The 18,431-nt window shown below is 41.3% G+C and overlaps 2 protein-coding genes across 2 annotated transcripts; one reads left to right on the top strand and one right to left on the bottom strand.

Moving 5' to 3' along the window:
* Positions 1-751: 751 nt before the first annotated feature.
* LOC135674822 (triosephosphate isomerase, cytosolic-like) lies at positions 752-7,100 on the bottom strand. Its single transcript, XM_065185024.1, has 9 exons — positions 6,956-7,100; positions 6,424-6,499; positions 5,558-5,681; positions 4,810-4,894; positions 3,997-4,129; positions 2,916-3,010; positions 1,845-1,923; positions 1,533-1,615; positions 752-1,003 (listed from the first exon to the last, which is right to left on the bottom strand). The coding sequence occupies exons 1-9, from the start codon at positions 6,992-6,994 to the stop codon at positions 953-955; spliced, it is 765 nt and encodes a 254-aa protein (XP_065041096.1). The 5' UTR covers positions 6,995-7,100; the 3' UTR covers positions 752-952.
* A 2,571-nt stretch (positions 7,101-9,671) lies between these two features.
* On the top strand, positions 9,672-14,731 carry LOC135674821 (protein spotted leaf 11-like). The gene is made up of 4 exons (XM_065185023.1): positions 9,672-10,182; positions 12,429-12,545; positions 12,727-13,158; positions 13,250-14,731. The coding sequence occupies exons 1-4, from the start codon at positions 9,904-9,906 to the stop codon at positions 14,396-14,398; spliced, it is 1,977 nt and encodes a 658-aa protein (XP_065041095.1). The 5' UTR covers positions 9,672-9,903; the 3' UTR covers positions 14,399-14,731.
* The last annotated feature ends 3,700 nt before the right edge of the window (positions 14,732-18,431 follow it).

Here is an 18,431-nt window from a genome sequence, read left to right as displayed (position 1 = left end):
AAATAGGCACAGAGGAGGATTCAACGTGGCCAGGGGAAGAGATGACTGGTGAGAGACGACCTCGCGGAGGAGTGAGATATACATAGGCCGAGAATGACATGAGGAGGTGGTGGAGAAGATGACTTGGTCATCGCACCTGGAGGGAGATCATCGAAGAGGTACAGTATCGCAACAGTTACGCATCGTAATCTGTGGCTCCCCAAAACAGTTGCACATGGCGGCTCCAAACGTAGATAGAGAGGAAGAAGGTGGAAGAACCATTTCATGAGCAGCCGCAGAAAGCACGGCCCCCTTCAACACATCCACCACCGGGAGGATTTGACGGCCTTCCAACTCCAAAACTAGTAATGATAATTCGGATCCTCTGGTTGTCGGTATCTTTCATTAGAATTCTTTCCGGCAATTTCCTTCCCCGGTCTGACCATATAATGCATAAGCACAATTAGATATAATTTTAGACAGAAGCACAAGCACAATTGATAAATCATCGTAATGTAATAAATGACAGAAGCACAGCACAATTAGATATAATTTTATCGGAAGGTCCTGAATTCAAATCTCGTCTTTACCACTTACTATTTGTCTAAAAGAAAAATCTAAACAAAGCATTACATGAGCACTCAACTAAATCTCATGCTAGATCGACAGAAAATAGATAATAGATTGATCGGGAACAAGGAACCTACTTGTCATGTTTGCTTAAAGCAAGTAATCATGGAACCATTGACAACAGATGATAAACTGTTGATCGTGATAGTTAGAAAACCTCGATTATGGCTTATTCATGCCTGCAAGTGTTTGTTTCACTCCAGTTCTAAGCAAGAAACTCTAGAAGGCCAAAGAGTGTTTTTAACACAAAATTCAGAGGTCAATAATACATAAGCCTCGAGAGAGAGAGAGAGAGAGAGAGAGAGAGAGAGAGAGAGAGAGAGAGAGAGAGAGTCCAGACTGCTCAAGCAGAAGACTTGACGGTGGCAGAGTTGATGATGTCCACAAATTCTGGCTGCAAAATAACAGAAAGGGCAAGAAGATGATATTTAGCGCCGCAATAAAGAACAAATGAATAGTCAATGGTCCTCAACAACAATAGCAAATTCCAAATGGTATATCTTCATTGTCATGTCAACCTGACACATGCTACCGAGATAAAATATGCATCTAGCAAAGCAACAAAACAGCAAATAACTTTCTATTTCATCCTAAAATGTGACAACCCTGAATTCCTATATCAACTAGTGGATGCTGTTCGTATTATGGTCGTGGATCAACTTACTAGTTGAGCCACACCAAAACAGGTAAAATCTTGTGCAAGTTGAAGTAGAAAGAATGCTATCCAAGAAAAATCAAACTATCACTCTCGAGATTGCAGAGAGTGACAATCATTATAAAATTATGCAGTATTTTGGAGGACACACGAATAGCGATCAATTCCACAGCAATATAGGAATTGCGTGTATTGAACTCCATATATTGCTTTAAAGTTGAGATAAAATTCACAGGGGAACCTTAAGGAGAAAAATAAGGATACAGACCTTCAAAGAAGCACCACCGACGAGAAATCCATCAACGTCAGGCTGTGCTGCAAGCTCTTTGCAGTTAGCTCCATTTACAGAGCCTGCAAGAATTTCATTTCTTGAATTACCACATATTTCACAAGCAACATAAATAAATTGATACACCCTAAGGCTTTCATCCAAAGTGGAAATACAAAGAGAAGTAACTTGTAAAGATTTGCTCCCATATCACTGAAATCAGTACAACTCAAACTGAAAAAGTAAACCTGTCAGGAACTTAAAGAAACAAGAGAGAGACAAGGAACTTCAAGTTGAGGAATGAATATATACCACCATATATGATCCTGGTTGATTCTGCAACTTCAACACTAACATTTATTTGAAGCCACTTCCTTAATTCATAGTGGACCTGAGAATCAATGGAGCAAGCAATAGAAAGAGTCTTTTAGAAAGGAACACTAGAAGAAATCAAATGCCACAGTAAAAGTCAGTAGCACGGCATGTCCTCATGCAGGTGACTTAGCTTGGCATGGGAAACATGCTGAATGGCTTAAGCACTATGAATCCTAGTGCTGTGTTGGCACAACCATGAATCCGTGTAAGAGGAACCAAACATGATCGGTGCTAACAGGCATAAGGCAGCATGGCCAATACAAATCCATAGTGTTATAATATTGAAACAATTTTAAGTTGCATCACGTATGCACATGAACGAAGTTTGATGTTACATACTCTAGAAAAAGAACAATGCACCTCTATGAAATTCAAACAGATGTGGTGACCATACGTTGCTAAATATAAAGAACATCAGCATATTTCCTTTTACAAGAATCTGCCATTGATTTCATGACCGAACCACACAAGGTACATGTTTGTGAATAAATAATTAAATACTTCAGCACAGTTTTTGTTACCTCATATCTTATATTACTGCCAAATTAGATGGCTCGCTAATATCCTAAAAACAATGACCTGAGACTTTGAGCATTCTTAGATTGATATGTGTTAGACGTATAAAATAAAACCATAAACTAACAAAGAGAAAGGCTTGGTTTATCACAGAATCACTTGGAAACAAAACTGCAGTGCATCAGTATGGCACTCAAATACAAAGTCTTTTAACAATCGTAGATAAAGCACGTCAAACTAATTTGGTCATATACTGGACAAGACAAATTTGATTGATGAATGTGAACTTTCTAATCTGTTGGCAATGTTGATCTGGCACATCAAGCATCTATGTGGTTTCTGAGATAAAGATGCTATTGTCATAGTAACCAAATAAATTTATATGCTGGCGTGTTCTGGTTCACTTTTTCTCCAAGACATATACATAAATATTATAAAATGATATCCACAGAACTTGAACTGGTGAGATAGAATCATGTCCACAGAGCTTACCTCCTGAGCCTGAGCTGGTGTAGCAACCTTTCCGGTTCCAATTGCCCAAACTGGCTCATAAGCAAGTACTACATTGGTCCAGTCTGATATCCGCTCTGTAAGAGATACAATTCAATAAGACAGGGTAAAGATAACGTAACATTTGGTCCAGATGCTTGGTTCTACCAAAGTGGTTAAAGCTACCATGTAAAAGAACATATTTTGCCTCAGAATGGAAGCTATCCTTTTTTTTTTTCCCACTTATATAAGGTTATTTCAAGATTCTTCTTCCAGGGGGTGCTTTATTCAATTCGACCAACAGGCAACAGCTCTGATCTCCAATATGTAATGCCAAATAAGTTGATGTAGCTATACAGGACAGGAACATGTTCGTTTTGTACTTGAGATATAATATTATCATATATTTTTCACTACATTTCTTCCACTCGAGAGATGTTACCCATAACTACACTTATTATTTTGGGTCAATGGACACTTGGAAAATAACAGATTTGTGACTCGTCAGCCATATAAATGTAGCAAAAGCTTTTGTGTCTCATATCACATTCAAAAGCTTTTGTCTCATATCACATTCAAGATTGATAAAATCATTCCAAGATGAGGAACAACAATTTGAATCATACGGAATTTATTTTCCTTCTACAAAATATACTGCCAGCGCCTCTATTGCTCTTGTGCAACTCACTCAGATAGAACTTTCCTTTTTCATCCAAAGTTAAGTCCCATAAACTTTAAAATAATCAAAGAGTTAACACATAGCCACTGCTAACAAAAGATTAGCTCATGCACTTCTTGGTTACATGCATCAAATTTGGACTCTGATCACCACTAAATATGTAATGAAGGACACGAAGTTCCTAGCCTAGGTTTGACAAACCATTCCTCAATGAGTCACAATGTAATGAATGACAACCTAACAATAAACTGAAAACATACTGGAAAACAGCTGAAACATGGTATAGTTTGCACTACCCATGCCAATAGGGTTGATGTATATACGACAATGCTTATCTTACACTGGACACATGCTATAAACCGAGAACGGAAGTCAAATGACAAATGTCTAAGACGCGTAGAGCACCTGCAATAGCCTTTGTCTGTGCAGCAACTACCTCCACGGTGGCTCCTGACTCACGCTGTTCAAGTGTCTCACCAACACAAGCAATCACCTTTAAACCTTTAGAGAGTGCATATGCAACTTTATCTCCAACAAACTGCCCACAGAAAACAATAAATGTGAAATAAGAACATACTGTGGATCTAGAAAATTCTGACGATAACTTCAGCAAAACTCCTTGATTTCAGTGGAAGTAATGACAAGATATTTAAAAGCAAAAGAGCTCAAAACTTAATTTCCTACTAGTAGAAAGAGTATAGTATGATTTTCACCATAAACTGTGAACGAATGTCTTTAGGAATACTCTAGTTAAAAGAAAAAGAGCTAAAAACTTAATTTCCTACTAGTAGAAAGAGTATACTATGATTTTCACCATAAACTGTGAACATTCATATCATTAGAAGTACTCTACCAAAAGAATTTACACCAGAACCTAATTAAAGATAAATTTCTTTGTCGCATGAACAACTGCAACTTCCATTTATTCCTGTCATAGGCCATCATCGTCAAGGCATAAAGCAAAACAGGCTCTCATAAGTTTCTTAATTTGATTAAGAATTTCCATAAAGCTTAATTCAGCAGTTTACAGATATCATCATACAGTGAGATATATGCAAATAAATACTCATATAGAGGTCAACCGATGTCTACTGCAGAAGAACCACATAAGAGTTACGAGATCCATAAGGCAAATGGCACTGTAGCAGATAATTGGCTAATCCTCAATACAGCACATTTATGATTGGCATATAACGTTTTAGCCTACATGCAACTTACCTCATTTGATTCACCCAACAAAAGCCTTCGTTCAGAGTGTCCAAGAATGACCCAAGGAATGTCAAGATTGAGAAGCATCTCAGCACTGCACAAGGAAAACTTTAATTAATTAGAATAATTCAAGTTTTATTTTACAACAATTGTTATGACCTGTAGTTTCAGATAGGAAATGAAATGACCATTCAAACAATTAACATTTCCATCAATGTCAATAAGGAAAGATAATAACCTAAAGAAGTACTACAAAATGAATAAACAGAAATAGGAAGGAGAGGAGACATCAGCACATAAGCTGAATGGACCCTAAAAGAATGAAGGTCCTCTTTGGTAGATATGCAGAATTTCCTTTACACAGTAAAAGCACTACCTTACACATGGTCATAGATTTGTACAAAGATTAGCCTTTTATTCCCCGAGCTTGTAGCATGTCCTCCAAGGAGTAGAAACCTTGTTTATTGGAGTATGAATTATTCTATGTCACAGTATAAATGAAGTTATAAACTGCAACATATTGCTTACCAGCGGGTGGTGATTTTTTTATGGCTTATTAAAAGGAAAAGTTTTTTTATGATAAACGCATTGTAATTCAAATAAATGGTGTTAAAGTTGAAAATATATTGAGTTAATTTTCATCAGGTCTAGCAGGTATTCCGATATGGTCAATGATAAATTACAAATAAGAAACACCAATTCTTCTTCTTCAGGGAGCAAGGACAAATATGAATTCATCACAGAATAGTATTCATACCTAATCTCACCAGTGTAAGCACCTCCTTTCTTTACCCAACAATTTTGTGCTGCGACGTGAAAATCAGGGCGTAACAAACTTTTCACAAGAGGCAGAAAAACAAATGGTGGGCTAACCACAACATCTGCAGAGATAGTAATATACAAGTATTATGGGTTTATAATGGTTGTACATCAACAACTAGCTTATTTAGCAGTTATGTCCAAGATATCTGCGCAGATATTAATACAAGTATATTTATAATACTTGTATATTAATACAAGTATTATGGGACTATAGTGGTTGTATATCAACAACTAGCTTATTTAACAGTTACGTACAAGACAACATGACGTTCTCTGCTATATTAACAAGAGGGCTTTTGCCAAAACACATGAACATAAGAGTAACTGGAAAAGCAACTTAACAAATACACATAATTTAAGGTTTTAATGTTTAGATACAGTTCCAAAATTTCAAGACGTTACACAAAAACAATTGATTGTTATTAAATCATAAAAAACTTTAAGACCATATTTTACGAAAATATACAAACTTTACAAAGCTATTTCAGCTTCAAGAATTTAGTCTTGTCAAAAACGAGGTTTGTGAATAAGATGACAATTAAAAGGAACTCGGAACGCAGTAGTAACCTCAGAAGTGCCACCATACAAAAAACACGTAATAACTTCTACATGGAACACCCGAGCTCATGAATCAGTCAGATCAAATGTTGAAAGAAAAGAAACCCTTTTGAATAGATCTAAAGAACAAGCTTGTAAGATTCTCTTTGTCAGTAAAGTCAAAATAGTCAACTCATCCATGAGAACCTAACTCCCAAATAAAGTCCCTAAACATGATCAAAATCGTAGAGTTCAAAACCATACCAACGACATCCGCCGACGCAACTTGGGCATCGTTCAGGGTACTGACGATTTTCTTAACCTCCTCGCTGGTACCATTCTGCACGCGCGGATCAAACAGGAAAAGGCACGTTAAGCATCAGAATTCGCAAGGGGGTAATCCGGTAGACCAACAAATCAAAAAGGAGTAAACGGTTCAGAGTCTACAACGAAAAGAAGAAAAGGTTCGCAGATCAGCGGGATCAATTTAGTTAAATTTGGTGGAGACAAATAGCACTAAGATGAATCGCGACAAAATGTGAGAAAACAGCCATAAATCATGCAGATCGACGGGATCGGATAACTTTAAGCTGGCGTTTCGATCGAAGACGAGCGAATCGGACAGACTTCGAGAAAAAAAAAAAAAAAAAAAAAAAAAAACTAGCCAAGCTTGCAAATTTCACCAGCGAAGCGAGACTACCGAGATGTGCAGAAGGAAGAGAAAGGGCAAAGGACCGATTCCGATCTAACAGAAGAAAAAGAAAGCACGAAAGCATGAAGCAAATGAGAGGATTACGCATTTCCAGTTCCCCCCGACGAAAAACTTTCTGGCCATATCTGCGACGAGAGGTGCTACTGCTCAAGCCCAAAAGATCACTTGTTTGGTCTGATCGAATGGAGGGCGAGAGCTCCTTTATATCTGGCGACTCGCCCGAATCACGAACATGCCCTTGTCCACCCACGATCGATCTCGGCCGTCGGATTAAGGCGTGGCCCGCAGGAATCAGCAAGCAGAGATGAGCTATAATTTGTTGTTCCTCCTAAAACAGCGGATAGAGTTTTCGTGGTAATCGATCCGCGAAACGTGGAAGACGCCACCGCGGATGGGACCCACTGAGCCCGCGCGTGGAGATTCGCGCTTTCGGGTTCTCCGGAGCCGTGATGGCCAATAAATTAAGAGGCAGAGAAGACCCCATTGGATAATACTTCTGTGGGTGGGGATGACGAAGCCTCGAGTATGCTGGCGTGGCTGGCGAGGCCACACACGGCCTTCCCCATTCCCACGGTAATCAAGTTAATGGTTGATACCATTTCATGTAATCAAGTTAATGGTTATATATAAAATTCATCCAGATAACCATCAGCCATGGGAATGGATAATGTGCGAGAGGCTTAGGACAGTAAGCCATGGCCTTTTCATTTCTAGCACAAAGCCAGACACAGGCTACAAAGGCCAGAGAGTCACGGCGACAACACAAAGGACAGGAGGAAAGCTCTGTGTCTCCCTCTTCGAACTCTTGCCGTGTCTCGTTTGCAGTTGCAGGGACCGTAGGTGCAGTTTGATCCACACTTGCAGCCCCCATTCTGACACCCTGCAGCCATCTCAAACTCCTCCGGTCGTCTGCAGATTAAACCAAGAAACGTAATACATCTGAGACGTGGCGTCCTGCGTCAAACGATTGCCTCAGTTATTAAGTGCCAAAGAGAAATAATGTTTTTAAGTGTTAGGAACAGACCCCTTCCGAGGTACAACCACCCGCCCGACCATGGTTTGAATGGTGGTCTCTCTTTCGGTCAACTCAGGATACATCTTGCATCTGTCATTTATAATCCACAGAAACATCAAGAGGGGAGCAATACAAATAACAAACAGAATATCTAAACAATATTGCGCTGAGAAAACAGTCAAACACGAGAGATTCATTTTACAGCACCAGCATATGGAAACAAATTGAGAGAGACTATTACTACTGTTGTTTCATTACCCTCTCCACAGCCGCTGCCGCACTTGCAGCCAGACCCGCGTCCGCAGTTTCCTCCACGGCAAGACCTTTTTCTCCGTCTCTTCTGCTTCGCCAACAAGACAGAAAACACAGAGATCGGCAAACAAGACGACGTCTTCGGAGTCGATCGATGCCGACGTGTCCCATTTATGGAGCCCAAACAAGGCAATCCACCGTCCCCGTCTCACGATCAGACGGCCTTGAAGTATAGGGAGGACCTCGGTCCCACCAAACCTGCATGCATTCTTCATCTCCCACGTAACTCTCCATCTGCCTCGACACCTCCCTCCGTAAACTCTCCTCTCGTCCTTTTATTTTTTATTAACGACAAAAGATTTTGCAGTCTTCCGCTCTTTGACCTCTCAGCTGGCTGTCTTCGTTCTTCGGTCTCTCGAAGAATTCTGTGCTGCCTTGGCTTATCCACAAGGGATGGAAGGAAGAAGATGGGGGTGGGTGGTATACCTACAATTCAATAAAATAACACAGATGCAGAATTACAGCATACAAACTCAAATTTACGCTGGATTTTCGAAACCCAAATGAAATGAATCTCAGCCGTTCACGGCCGTAGATCAGTCGCATCTTACCCTTTCATCCTGATCTGTGACATGATATCAGAATCGACTGCTGTACGAAGACGAGTGAGTCGCCATCAAAAGGGCGCCCTCATCGGACCGCGGCGAGCGGGGGCCGCCCAAGTCCAAGCCGTCACGAACACGTCACCCCATGAGCGGGCGGGGGCCGCGGCTCAAAAACTCCACGCCGGCCCAACCTGAGCCGACCGTGATCGTGAGTCAACGATTGGTCGAAGCATGTTTTATGGGACGGATGCAGGTCTGGGCTTTCTCCACTCCAGCTGTGCAATGATCTGTACTCAGTTCATCTCCTCACTGGATTCCCACTCTTACCTTTTTTTTCTGGCACAAAGATCTTAACCCGGCCATGATAGTTCATTTTGTTTATCTGAATTTTCATAATTAAGATCGTAAAAGACGGCAATGTCAACACCTTCTCCGGTTTGTTTGGATTCCATAAATCTGCTTATTGGATTTAGATCAGGTTGACTAGGATCCTTCACCCGATAACAAAAATCCCATTAACTAAACCACAATTGTCATATTATCATAATCAAATCTAATTAATAATCAAGTACTTAAATTGTTATATTCAGTCGAGAAATCGATATTTTAATATATATAATACTAATTTCAAATTCAATCAACAAGTCTTCTCTGAATCAATACCAAATGCAGATACAAGTAGAAAAGGATATTACTAATTTATTTCTTCTTTCTCAACTTACTCTTCTCATACCTGCCTTCTGGTTGGTGAAGACGATATGGGCTCCAGTGGGAACCACCGTGTAGGCGAATCAGGGTAGCTGAGACGGTGCTCACCAAGGTAGTTCCACCAAAGCGGCTATCTCGGGGAGACACGAAACGGCTGACGGCTCCAAGCCGCGCCAAGATTAGAAAAGGTAGGTCTCGGAATCGAGTTGAAGTCCGATTAAAAGCCTTGCCAGAAAAGACTGGTGGCTACAGCTGCCGTCTGGTCTCACTCTCCCTCGTCCGATTCCTCTTCCAACACGGAAACCCTGATGCTAGTAGCGGCGGCAATCGATTCCGAATGCGGAGTAAATATTTGTACGTTATAATCGACGGACCCGTCGATTGAGCTCTCCGTTTGCGGATTGCTGCAGCGAGGGCCGATTTGTAGGTTGATTTGAGTTGTTCTGGTAGGGATGGAAGAGGAAGTGAAGGGTGCGGCCGCGGTGGTGGAGAGCCTGTTGAGGGCGGTGGAGGAGATCGCCGCCATCTCCTACCACCGGAACGCGTACAAGAAGCAATTTTGCAACCTCTCGCGCCGGGTCAGGCTGCTGGCCCCCATGTTCGAGGAGCTGAGGGAGAGCAAGAAGCCGATTTCCGAGAAGGCGGTGACAACGCTGGCGTCGCTCGGACAGGCGATCGGCTTGGCCAAGGAGCTTCTCCGATTTGGTAGCAGGGGGAGCAAGATCTCTCTGGTATGCGGAGCAGCGATCTTAGTTAGATAGTAGCTATTGTTTTTAGTATCTGCTGCAAACCCGGTATTGGTAATCTGGGGTAACGCTAAATATTTTGAATTAATTCTCCATAGTTACAATATGGTTTCTTTCTCTTTTTTCTGTCTCCTTTTCCGCTGCAACAGGGGAGATCTACAATGTAGTTGATATGGTCTTTATGGATGAATGTAATTTCGGAGCGTTAGGGCGTTCCTTGATCTTTAGGGTACACGCGTTTAGCAGTGTTTATAAAATAGTGGTATTTGGGGTACTAGTCTAAAGGGAGTCTCTACTTGCCAATGGCTGTTAGTGTTATGTTCAATCATTGCAGCCGTAGATCCGTTTTCTGTTAAAATAATTACTGGACATAATCGAGGGTGACTTTGGCTATGAAATGTAAATCAAATCTATTTCATAGTATCCTATGCAAAAATTCCCGTTTTTGTCATGGAATATACGGATTAACGGTCCATGGTTAGTCCGATCAGGTGAAACATCATGATCTAATCTGTATGGCCAGATCTCATAATTATCTGTCCCTATGCATGCTTGTCTTCAGGTTCTTCACTGTTGTCCTTTTAGATTCTTTGATATTGTTCCTGCTGTGAAAACAGGATATGTCAGTCTTTCAGTAATCAATTAGTTCAGTATCATTTAAAGCAAAATACAACAGTTTGACAGCAATGTTATGGTCGATTCAGGAAGAAGTGGGCTCTAAGAATTTTGGAGTTATAGGCCTGATGTTTGCATGGGGAAAAAAGGCTATTCTGATTGAGTTGACTTTCTGTTATCTTTGCAGCTGCACTTAGTGCTATGTGTGACGACCATTTGACTTGCACATTTAAGGAATCTTATAGCTGGATATGTTTGCATGTCATGTTTGGTTGGTTTGTTTTGGTCCCTGAATTTTCTTTTTCTGTGTTTTTATAACCAGTTGTTTTAAAATTTTACTATATTCTTATAAATATTTATAACAAAATTTCACATGAAATTTAAGATTGAGCATGCAGATAAGCTGTTCGTGAAACTACATGACATCTTATCATGTAATTCAAGATATGAAGATTGTCTTCTGTTAGCTGAATGATATTATTTTGTAATCTTGATGATTTTTTTTGGTAATTGTTTTGCTTGTCTATGGATTGATTATATACATGGTTTTATAACAACAACAAAATTTCTAGTAAAATCTTTTTAGGTAATATTCATTGTTTGAAAGACTAAAAAAAGTCTGTGCTGTACAACTAATAGCACCAGGGCATTATGGACTCTTTTGTGTTTTAAGATTAAATAACAGTTTATAAGAAAGTAATGTACTATTGACTTGCTGCAAAATATGCAATATCAATTCACACTCATGAGTCATTTGAAACTGCAGATTATACCTCAAGGTGAAAACATAAATGTATGATAACAGACTGAGTATCAAAGGCATATTCAATCTGATGCATTTAGTTATTGATCTAGCAATTTAATATTCATAAGATGTTAAAATAACTAATTGTAAATAATGTGTTTATTCTTGAGATCAATTATATATTTGGTGAGAATATATGTGGTTGTCTGTATAATTGTGTGGGTGGTGTGTACTTTTGGTAAGGGGGGTTGTCTCTCTATGGTGATTGTTTCTTCTTGGAGGTGTAAGCACATTAAAATTCTAGCTGCATTTTCTTTTGGTCTGAACTTAACAAATGGAGAAATGGGAAATATGAGAATATAAGAGAATCAATTATGTTTTAGAGCAATCTGACGAGTGTCTTAGATCAATAAACATTCTCAAAGTGAGCTGAGTGATGAAACTTATTGTACTTTACAATTACGGTATACCGCTTTTTTGTTTCTGTTTTTGGTATTTATTCCAATTTTTTTAGATATTCAATGGTGCAACTTAGGAGTGGATCGAGTTCACTAGAAGTTGAAGGTGCTTTCATGGAGTTTACCGGTTCAAGAGAAAAAAAAGCTCTGGCACACTTGAGTTGATTAGAATGCCAAGATTATTTATTAGGCAATGTTTGGTTAAATATTTCAGCGTATATAGCTGCCCTACCTTCTCATTATATCAACGTCAAAGTGTAAATTTTGGTTAAAATACTCAGTTGTGTTAGGAAGTGGAGATAGAGGCAATTTTTCGAATCATTACTTCCTATCCACAGTTATTTTCCATGTACTTATTATATCAAATTCTTCTGTGCCACAATATCATACAATCTCTGTCTCCGTATTTGCAGGTTTTGGATAGAGATAGGATGATGAGAAGGTTCCAAGAAGTTACAGCTCAACTAGAACAAACTTTGGGTGAAATTTCTTTTGGTGAGCTTGATATATCAGATGAAGTTCGAGAACAGGTAGAACAATCGACCTGGACATACTTTCCCTCAGTATTATGATAAACAAGGACTTGTTTCATGGGCTGGATCATATTTCCCCTCATGCTTTTCTTTTGTTTTTTGTTTTACTTATTGAGCAACAGGGATCTTTCATTAGTTTTCCCTATACGATGTTTGCTTAGTCTATCATGCTCTCCAGGTTGAGCTTGTGCGTACTCAGTTCAAAAGAGCCAAAGAACGGTTGGACACTTCTGATGCTGAGCTTTTTAACGATCTTTCATCTGTTTATGGTATGAGCATCCATGCCAAGGTTGATCCTGTCTTACTAAGGAGATTGGCAGAGATGCTACAGTTGACGACCATAGCTGACCTCAAACAAGAATCACTTGCCTTGAATGAGTTGTTGGGCGATGATGACAGAGATCTTGGAGAGGCTATTAAAAAGATGTCTGTGGTTCTCAAGAAGATCGAGGATTATATGCAGACTCAGAACCCTGATATTTGCATTCCAGCAAGTGCCAAGGTTTTTACTTGTGATGAAATGGCTAAAGCTCCAGTCGTTCCTGATGATTTCCGATGTCCTATTTCGTTGGAGTTGATGAGAGATCCAGTTATTGTGTCTACTGGACAGGTTTATATAACATTCTTAATTTTGCCTTTGTTACATCTCATCTTTCACATGCCTTAAAAGATTGTTGGCTTATTTATGTTGCTATTTGCAGACTTATGAACGTGTGTTTATCGAGAAGTGGCTGAAGGCAGGACACGTTACATGCCCAAAGACACAACAGAAGTTATCCAGCACATCATTAACTCCAAACCATGTGATTCGCGGCCTCATAATCCAATGGTGTGAGGAAAATGACATGGAACTACTCAAGTACCCCGCCCATCATGGTCCTGACAATTCATTCTGTTCTGCTAAAGAGCATGCCAGAGTTGTTGATCTCATTCTCAAGCTATCTTCCGAGAGCTCTGATGACCAAAGAACTGCCGCTGCTGAAATTCGCCTTCTAGCCAAGTGTAGTGGTGACAACAGAGTTTGCATAGCAGAGGCTGGCGCTATTCCTCTCCTTGTGGACTTACTGTCTGCGGTTGATTCACAAACCCAGGAGCATGCCGTCACTGCTCTTTACAATCTCTCCATCAATGAGCACAACAAGGACAAAATAATTGCTGCCAGGGCTGTGGTTGGGATACTCCACGTGCTGAAGAGGGGTAGCATGGAAGCACGTGAGAATGCTGCAGCCACACTCTTCAGCCTTTCTGTTGTCGATGCGAACAAGGTTATTATTGGTGAGGCTGGTGCAATTGAACCTCTTGTTTTGCTGCTCAATGAGGGCAGCCAACGGGGCAAGAGGGATGCAGCAGCAGCACTATTCAACCTGTGCATATTTCCGGGTAACAGAGGGAAGGTTCTGAAGGCTGGGGTGATGCCAACTCTAATGGGGCTTTTGATGCATCCACAAGGAGATATGGTCGATGAGGCCCTTGCTATTTTGGCAATCCTTTCGAGTCATCCCCAGGGCAAGGTAGCAATCGGAGCTGCTGAGGCACTGCCTCTGCTGGTGGAGATGATCCGAAGTGGCTCTCCTTCGAACAAGGAAAATGCAGCAACCATCTTGGTGCACCTTTGTAATAGTGAGGAGCAGCATCTGGCTGCGGCACAGGTGCAAGGTGTGATAGGGCCATTGTACGAAATGACAGAGAGTGGCACCGATCGAGGCAAGAGAAAGGCGGTGCAGTTGCTTGGGTGCATGCACAAATTCCTAGAACAGCAACACGAGGCTCAAGATCAAGTTCAGGCAAAGGCTCAGGCTCAGGCTCAGGCTCAGGCTCAGGCTCGAGCACAGGCACCGGCAGATCAGTAAAAGCCTCCGGCGCGTGTGAATTGTTTGATAGACACAGTAGCTTACTCTTGACCAATTTGTTGGACCTCTATGTTACTGCTTGCTGATTTGTAGACGATTTGTTCTTTTGTTCGAGTTGCGGAGCTAGATTCCATAGCCTCGACCCCGACAGATGTTCGGGGACTGGGGTCACAAGCTCGAAAGAAGGCTTGTGCCGTGTGACATGGCTGTGATATATCATCCTCGGTTTTTATGGAGGAATATATGTAAGCCTGATCTCTGACTCCCCAAACTACAACATAAGAATGCCAATTTGAAGTTTTTTAATAAAATTAGTGATCACGGTTTGAGTAATTTATTATTCTAGAGTTGTGATCCTGTCTCTGGCTAATAATGCCACCGTGAATGTTTATGAAACATGCCATCATGCCAATCAATCTGTGGTGAACTGTCTCTATGATTGGATGTCGAAACATGATAGATAATGTGGATAAGGCTGAGATCTTTTTTTGGTTTTTGCCTCCGAAGAGAATAATTGCAGCAGACTTTCACTTTTCTTTTTGGATGCAGAAGGAATTGGTAACGAACGGCAGTGTTGAATGACAAGTAGTATGCATGCTATACTGTTGCTCGTCTACTACTCCCTGTGTTTTTGACTCAGTAGTGATTATGACTCTTGTTTGGTGGTCATTTGCATTATGTACTCGTTGGGTGTCCGTTTCTCGAGCTACAATAATCTGATCGAGCTTCAAGGATGTCATATAAATGAATCACATGAACCGCATCAGACATGAGAATTTTTATTGCCACAGCCAATATGGGATACATCTGTGACCGGCCCTATACAAATATTTGTCCCTGTAGACCGGTGGAGGATGATGCAAATAAAGACAACCATCCATCCATCACTTCAGTAAACAAAGGAAAAGCTCACTCATCCCATCAACCCCACAGGCCCTCACGCCCTGTCCAGATATCCCTGCCGTGAAGGCTCCTTCCGAGCAACGCCAGCGTTCCAAGATTCCACTATCAAATCAACAATGACAGCAGAGCCTTTCCAGGATTGGATTGTATGTGCAGCCCAAACTTATTTCGCATTCTTTCGGTAGCCGATACGTGTGTTTTCTGCATTCGACTGTACTCAGAGACAAACATGATTCGGAGTTTAAGCCGAATAGAGAGAGGCGGATCGGTTTCTCGATCGCTACGACGCAGGAAGTCAACCGGCAGTGTAACCCAGTTTGGACTCTTGACCGGAAGCATGTTTTAAGTCAAAATTTTGTGTGCTCTTTTCTACGTCACATAGCAAATCATTAGTGGGAGACTGAGCTGTTGACCATCATCCATCGGCATTTGCCTGTCGATGAATCCGCCTTACATCGTCACGAATTAGCACTATCACCGATCATGTTCTTCTTATCGGAATACCGGGCACCACAGGGTAGTAATTAGAATATTGTGGGTCTGTGTTGAGGAGGGGCACAGGTAAAGCTGGAGAGTTAGCCTCTCTGCATCCAAAAACCAAAAGATATCCTCGTTCGGATTTCAGATCAGAATTCACAACCCACGCCTTAATGTAATCCACCGGAAAGCTGAGTTCATGTCGAATGATGATTCTTCTGGCACCACTTTTTCAGGGATTAAGCTCGTTGTCGTAATCTCTTAAAATGTTGTCCGTCAGTCTAAATTTCGAGTTAAAACTTGTTGTACCTTTCGTGCCATCCTTCGAATGGAAAGCTGCAAGCTGGGATCCATCCATGATGCATGAACAAGGAGGGTGAGGATGGGCACGAGTTGCAGAGGTTGTCGTCCATGATCCTCGGCGACGTCTCTGGTAGGTATCTGAACAACACGGCAGATGCCTAAGGTCGGAGGAAGACCTCAGAAGCTCACAAGATTCACTGGTAATGGGGCAGATGTCGATGATGATTTGATATAACAAGTCTTATGTGACCAAAAAGAAAACTCGAGCGCTCGCTCGCTCGCTCTCAAACGCTTATTCCATAGTCAACCCATAAGAAGACCGAGATCAAAGGTGATCATTCATTTCTAGTAAAGACAGTCGATTTAGTCGGAGAGAATATTCTTACGTATGAGCGAAATATTTTCTTAACATCTATCCTTTACCGAATCTCGAATGGGGTGAATAGTTTGCGTAAGAGAGGGGCGATGAATGCTAATGTGCATTCACCATAAAATGGATGGTACGGAATGAAAGGAATTAACTGCATCCTTATGGTGGGATGCGTGCACTTGAGGTGGATTTGCATGGCAATCCAAAGGAACAAAAGAGAGGGGCAGGAAAACAGTAGCAGGCTTGGATCTCTGCTGCCTGTGTTGTGCTCGTTTCTCTTCCATCTCGCCGTACCATTCAGTTCTCAGGAAAGAAAAAAACAGAGAAGATCTTCCTCGTCGATCATAATATTATACTTAGCATGTTCTAAACTGTAATCTATGTGGTGGCAGGAGATGATACGTGCATATATGTATGTATATATATATATATAATTATTTCAGAGCATGACTGAGGTCATGTGAGAGGCAAAGCGAGGAATCTGATGGTGGTGGCCTCTTCGCCTTCCACCACCACACCACACCACCTCCCTTCTTTAATCCTCCCTCTCCTCCTCATCTGCTGTTTCACCGAGGAGGCGAGGGACAGCTCATAAAGCTAAGGCTGCCCCCTCTCTTCTGCTTCCCGAAACAGAAGAACGCTTCATGTATGCACTCTCACAACAGCGCCATCGGCACTGTTATCATGTATTATCGTCCATAGAATTCCGAGCTCCCACACAATGCACACTTCTACTTTGGATTGCAATTCCCGTACACCCATTGCTTCCTTTCTTTTGCTTTTGCTTTCTTCTCTCCCACACACACACCCTCTCTTGGTTTCCACTTCTACTACTATCACACCTCACTGACAACCAAAACGCAGGGAAGGGAGGCTTATCTCTCTCTCTCTCTCTCTCTCTCTCTCTCTTGTTTTTGCCTTTTCCTTTTATTTGTACGTGGACTCAGACTACCTTTATTCTCTGAAGGGCTAAGAAGGAGGGGACGGCCTTGGTCTCTGGGAAAGCGACGAGAAGCCAGATTCCCTGAGGCATGGACCCCTTAAACAAATAGGCCATGGAGCTTTTGGCCATTTCACCCTCACAGCTTTCCTCTCCTCGTTTTCCTCTTCCCTTCTTTCCTTCCTTCTCGCTCTTCGTCGTTTCACTGCATGACTGCGTGCTCTCCTACCACCGGCCTTCCCCGTCTTATGATTCGCTAACGAATTCTTGGTGGCATGCATGGATTTTTGTGACTTCTTGGCCTCTTTTGCTTTGTTCTTCCATATCACAATATTCCTACGTCCATAAATACGTGCGACGCCGCCCAATACAGAGAAGAGTTCAGAAGAACGACAGAGAGAGAGAGAGAGAGAGAGAGGATAAGAAGTTACTCCTCTGATTGGATGATGAGCTCAAATCAAATCCAACAAGACGCTGCGCAGATAAAAGTATATGTCCCTCTGTCTCCTATTTGCGTGTGTGTGTGGATGTTAATGGATCCATGAATGCACATGCACATAGATTCCTCCTTTGGGGATAAGTAGGACCCCATAATGCTGTAAGATTAAAGACAGTGCATTACAGTCACTACATGAACTTAAAAGGAACTTACCCTGCAAAATCTGATGCCAAAATAGTAATAATAATAATAAGCTTGATCAAGTGATAACAGGAGGACAATAATGCACTGACATTCTCGAGATATTACGGAGATTAAAAATAACATTCATATTTTTCCGAGTGAGCGGAACATAATATGATCAAACTGACATACTCGAGAAATCAAATGGCCAGAATCCACTGTAGTTAAAACCCTTTTTTATCTCTGCATGGAGCAACGGAGGTGTCAAAACCTACAAACAAGATGTATGATCATACGTACATCGGAGAGTACACGTACGTCTCACACGAACATGCCAACGCATCTATACACATCGATACATGCTGGTCAAAAGTTGTTCTTCCCATCTATCTCTTAAAAGATGAGAACTCAAGGCTTT

Source organism: Musa acuminata, chromosome BXJ1-5 (genome assembly GCF_036884655.1).
Source record: "Musa acuminata AAA Group cultivar baxijiao chromosome BXJ1-5, Cavendish_Baxijiao_AAA, whole genome shotgun sequence".
Classification (NCBI taxonomy): domain Eukaryota; kingdom Viridiplantae; phylum Streptophyta; class Magnoliopsida; order Zingiberales; family Musaceae; genus Musa; species Musa acuminata.
The sequence above is the reverse complement of the archived record's forward strand: the minus strand, read 5'-3'. Positions and strand labels throughout refer to the sequence as shown.

Bases quoted from the DNA above. Each gene is read 5' to 3' on its own strand.
- LOC135674822 (XM_065185024.1), bottom strand. From the start codon at position 6,994: ATGGCCAGAAAGTTTTTCGTCGGGGGGAACTGGAAATGC. The intron at 6,500-6,955 runs GTAATCCTCTCA...CCGCGCGTGCAG, and splicing joins TCGGGGGGAACTGGAAATGC to AATGGTACCAGCGAGGAGGT. The intron at 4,130-4,809 runs GTAAGTTGCATG...TTCTGTGGGCAG, and splicing joins TGTTGGGTGAATCAAATGAG to TTTGTTGGAGATAAAGTTGC.
- LOC135674821 (XM_065185023.1), top strand. From the start codon at position 9,904: ATGGAAGAGGAAGTGAAGGGTGCGGCCGCGGTGGTGGAGAGCCTGTTG. The intron at 10,183-12,428 runs GTATGCGGAGCA...CCGTATTTGCAG, and splicing joins GGGGGAGCAAGATCTCTCTG to GTTTTGGATAGAGATAGGAT. The intron at 13,159-13,249 runs GTTTATATAACA...TGCTATTTGCAG, and splicing joins TTATTGTGTCTACTGGACAG to ACTTATGAACGTGTGTTTAT.